General features: G+C 37.3%; 1 protein-coding gene across 1 annotated transcript; it reads right to left on the bottom strand.

The window, feature by feature from the left end:
• Positions 1-2,247: 2,247 nt before the first annotated feature.
• LOC125374637 lies at positions 2,248-2,722 on the bottom strand. The gene is made up of 2 exons (XM_048385698.1): positions 2,663-2,722; positions 2,248-2,562 (listed from the first exon to the last, which is right to left on the bottom strand). The coding sequence occupies exons 1-2, from the start codon at positions 2,720-2,722 to the stop codon at positions 2,248-2,250; spliced, it is 375 nt and encodes a 124-aa protein (XP_048241655.1).
• Between the last annotated feature and the right edge of the window lie 1,624 nt (positions 2,723-4,346).

Here is a 4,346-nt window from a genome sequence, read left to right as displayed (position 1 = left end):
AAGTGTGAAATGTTATTTACTATCATCAGCCAAGAAATAATATTAAGATTCCATTGATTGTAGATTTTAAAGGCATTATCCCACTTCTGGTCCAGGCGATATGAATGATAATATAGTAAATAAATCTCTAAAAATTAACAGTATTGACCAATTGCATTCAGATTCAGCTCACAGGTTTGAAATGTAATTTACTATCATCAGCCAAGAAGAAATATTAAGATTCCATCAATTGTAGATTTCAATGGCATTATCCCATTTCTGGTCGAGGCGATATGAGTGATAATATAGTAAAAAATCTCTTAAGAATAACAGTATTGACCCATTGCATTCAAATTCTGCTCACAAGTGTGAAATGTTATTTACTATTTACTATATTATCACGCATATCGCCTCGACCAGAAGTGGGATAGGCTTAATGCTTTAAATCTACAGTTTATGGAATCTTAAGATTTTCTTTTGGCTGCTGATAGTTAATCCCATTTCAAACTTGTGAGCAGAATCTGAATGCAATGAGTCAATAATTCTAATTTTAAGAGATTGTTGACTATATTATTACTCATGCACAGAAGTGGCATAAAGAAGTGGCATAAATGTAATACTTTCAAGAATGAAAGGAATCTTTAGAGTTTTGTTTTCTGATGATTGTCATTCACATTTCCAACCTTTGAGAAACATGTACTTTGACAATAAGCTTTGCATATGAAACAACATAGTTTTAACAAATGCTTCCTCTCCGTCCCCTTCACAACTGTAATAGGCTAACTGATCATCATGGATGGACTGACTTCATGATGCATGACATTGTGCTAGATCTGTACCTGCCTTGACTGCAAGGACCAGACGACCATTTTGATCAAGTTGTGAAGGGAGGATAACTCTTACTGTTGCGTTGTCTTGCAAATTTTAATGTCAATGATGACAGAGCATGAGATAACAAGTTCAATTCTCTATTAGTAATGGGTTTATGAAATATATGTTATTTGTCTTAAGTTGGTAATTTTGAAGTCCTTCTAATTATTTCAATCATATTAAATGATATTATTTAGATTCCATATGTATCAGAGACCATAAAATATTTAATGGTCTCTCCATATATATGAGGACATTTTGCTGGCAAAATGGTTATGAAAGCTGCAATGTATATATGTCAATAAGCTACCAGGAATGGTTCAATGAGTTTCACAGTTAACTCTCTCACATTCCGCATCTGCTATGCCTTGAAGCAGTTACATGCACCTCCAACATTTATAAAAATAATAAAATCATGTACACAATAATCAAATGGAGTGATTTTGAATAATTGTTACCACAAAAGTCTTGCATTATAGTGATAATAATATTTACAAAAAATACTTTGGGACTTGAGAATACATAAAAAATACATGCATCAGTTGCCAGGGGGCTGTGAGGTATTGGGGCTTAGAAATCCCTTGAATAGTACAAATGTAATTGTACCCCTTTTAACTCTGTTGTGTATCATATTCTCTGTTTGATGTTTAATGACACATTCAGTAATATTCCAAATAATAGTATAATTAAATTACTGTGCATACCGTCCTACATATATAGTGTGGACATCATCGCCTATTGTACAATGTCATGAGTGTATACTCCTAGATATTTTCCTCGTGTTTCTGTGTATGAGAAGAATAATTAAAATAATCTTGAAAAATAGCAGAACACAAACATCCTAGGAACTTGTATTACCGTATTCGACGTAATAAGCGCCCCGCTCCAATAAGCGCCCATGGTGATATTTGCTGATATATTGGCTCGTGAACAATCCCAATTAGCACCCCTTCCGATTGATCAATGTTTCCAAGACTCTTTTGTTTGTGTATAATACGCACTCGTGTGTTATATGCACCCTTAATTATGGGCAATTAAATTCTGGAAAAATATATCTGTCGTATATAAACATTTAAGGCTGTCAGCATAAACCACGAAATTTATCTTTCAACTGTTTTTTTCCCACCAAAATAATATTCTAAGAAGAGCCCCCTATTTCTACTTTTGAGAGCGCTTATTACGTCAAATACTGTATTACACTTATATCCCCACCAATGAGTGGCATAACATCTTTAAAATATATAAATTAGAGAATAATTTTATTTTCATTTGGCTTTTGCTATTTCATAGGAAAACACTGTGTTCAGAAGTGGCTAAGATAGCTATTTAACAGAAACTTTACTCTACTATTAAACATGTCACCACCTCACGCAGGTTATGATATGATAGGTTAGTTAGTTAGTTATGCCCATCGCTCCTCCCAAAGCATAGGCCGCCGACAACAGTCTGCCAGAGTCCTCGGTCCTGGGCTGGCCTCTCTAGTAGTTTCTTGCTGTTTGCCTCGAGGTCCCGTCGCCAGGTGTTTCTTGGCCGTCCTCCTTTTCGTTTTCCCTGGGGGTTCAATGACAGCGCCTGTCTGGTGATGTTACTGACTGGCTTCCTCAGGGTGTGCCCAATCCATCCCCATCTTCTGCGCCAGATCTCATCTTCGGTTGGCAGTTGGTTGGTACGCTGCCACAGGTCTGAGTTTCTGATGGTGTTGGGCCAGTGGATCTGGAGGATTCATCGCAGGCAGCTGTTGATGAAAGTCTGCACTTTCCTGGTGGTGGTCTTTGTTGTCCTCCATGTCTCGGCTCCATACAGTAGCACTGACTTGGCGTTGGAGTTGAACAGCCTGATCTTCGTGCGAGTCCATACCACCTTGGAGCTCCATATGTTCTTCAGCTGCAAATATGCTGTCCTTGCCTTGCCAATTCTTGCTCTGACTCTGTGCTTGTCAATGATATGATGGACAATCAAATAATACATTTGGGAGTGATATCATGGTTAGAAATTAAACATGGCAATGGGTAGTAATTACAGATAATAAGCAACACGACCATTTTTATAGGAATTGCATTTTTTCATTAGCGATCTGTATAAAAAGAAGAAATTGTATTCCGCTTTAGTTCCGCATTACCAGTTTTATGCGCTGCTATATTTAGCTACAAATGACGGATATCGAGTCAGTAGCACTGCCATTGGCGCACTTTGCAGAACGGAGTAAAAATAAAAAACACAAGAAGTGCAGATGATTTTGCTCTTATTAAATCTTTGTCAATTATACACATAGTTACATGTGACAGATATAATTCTCTATAGTGTTTATCCCAGTTCTGGTCGTATCCCACTTCTGGTCGTATCCCACTTCTGGTCGCTACAGACGTCCTTTGTGTAAAGATCTGTGGCTCACTTCAATTGAGATCCACATTTTCATCGGTTTGTGTTGCCTTTTGTGCTGATTGTTGTTGTTCGAGACGGTTGTTCTCTGGCGTAGATGTTTTACATTTCCTCTCACCGTAAGCCAACACGCTGTGATAATGATGAGCTGTTCTTAAAAGCGTTGAAATCGACTCACAAAAACTTGTTTAAGTGATAATGTAAAATAAATAAATTTAAGCCTAAAACGACAGTGATCTTAGACATTAACCACGTTGGTGAGACAAGTCTAGAATAACAAAACAAGGTATCAAAGACAATTGATCCTCGAGACAACTGGCCAGTTTCACTTCCATCTTTGACAATAAAATACAGATAACCATGTTTATACATTACAAAACATCAGACACTAAACATACTGGTTTCATATAAAGTACAAACCTCCTTTAATCTTCAAGACTAATAGTATTTGCTGACGGCTTTAAGATCGTTATTTACTTTCTGTGGTAGGTTCCAGACATGTTAATTATAGCACGTATTGGGTTCCAGTCACACACAAAGGTTATCAGTTAAATGCCGAACCCATAGAGGGATGCAAGAACATGGTTGCGACGGTTCATTTTGGAGATATGTATCTATTCTGTAAAAGCGTTTTACTTGATAGAAGACAAATCCAGTCAATGCAGTGTCCTGCACTGTGATGTTTGGCTTGGAATATAACAGCAATCGCATCACGATTGTTGGATGGGTCACAAAAAATAGACTGGGTGTGATAGGCGTTAAATAAAATACATTTGTGACAGTGTTATCCTTCTGTTGTCAACACTTACTCATGTTATCCCACTCATGTATGCAATTGTTGTTACTGTTAATCCTCCACCTACTATATATATTCTGTACTATGTCCTTCATTCAATGGCTATACAAAATTCAACCCAACAAAAGCCAAACTCATACTCAAATGAAAGGAAAATTGAAATTGCTATCTCACGCCTCAGACTCGCTCACAAAAAGCACTATGACAAGGTTTGTTCATCTTGCTGAAACCATTGACCATGTGTTACTAGAATGTCAAGACCATGCCCCAGCCCGGGCTAGGTTAAAACAAGAATTGCAGTTAGATCCGCTATCTGTCATAG

The sequence above is a fragment of the Haliotis rufescens genome, unplaced genomic scaffold (assembly GCF_023055435.1).
Source record: "Haliotis rufescens isolate VD_foot unplaced genomic scaffold, xgHalRufe1.0.p SCAF_10, whole genome shotgun sequence".
Classification (NCBI taxonomy): domain Eukaryota; kingdom Metazoa; phylum Mollusca; class Gastropoda; order Lepetellida; family Haliotidae; genus Haliotis; species Haliotis rufescens.
Note: the sequence above shows the minus strand (reverse complement) of the source record. Positions and strands in the feature narration are given on the sequence as shown.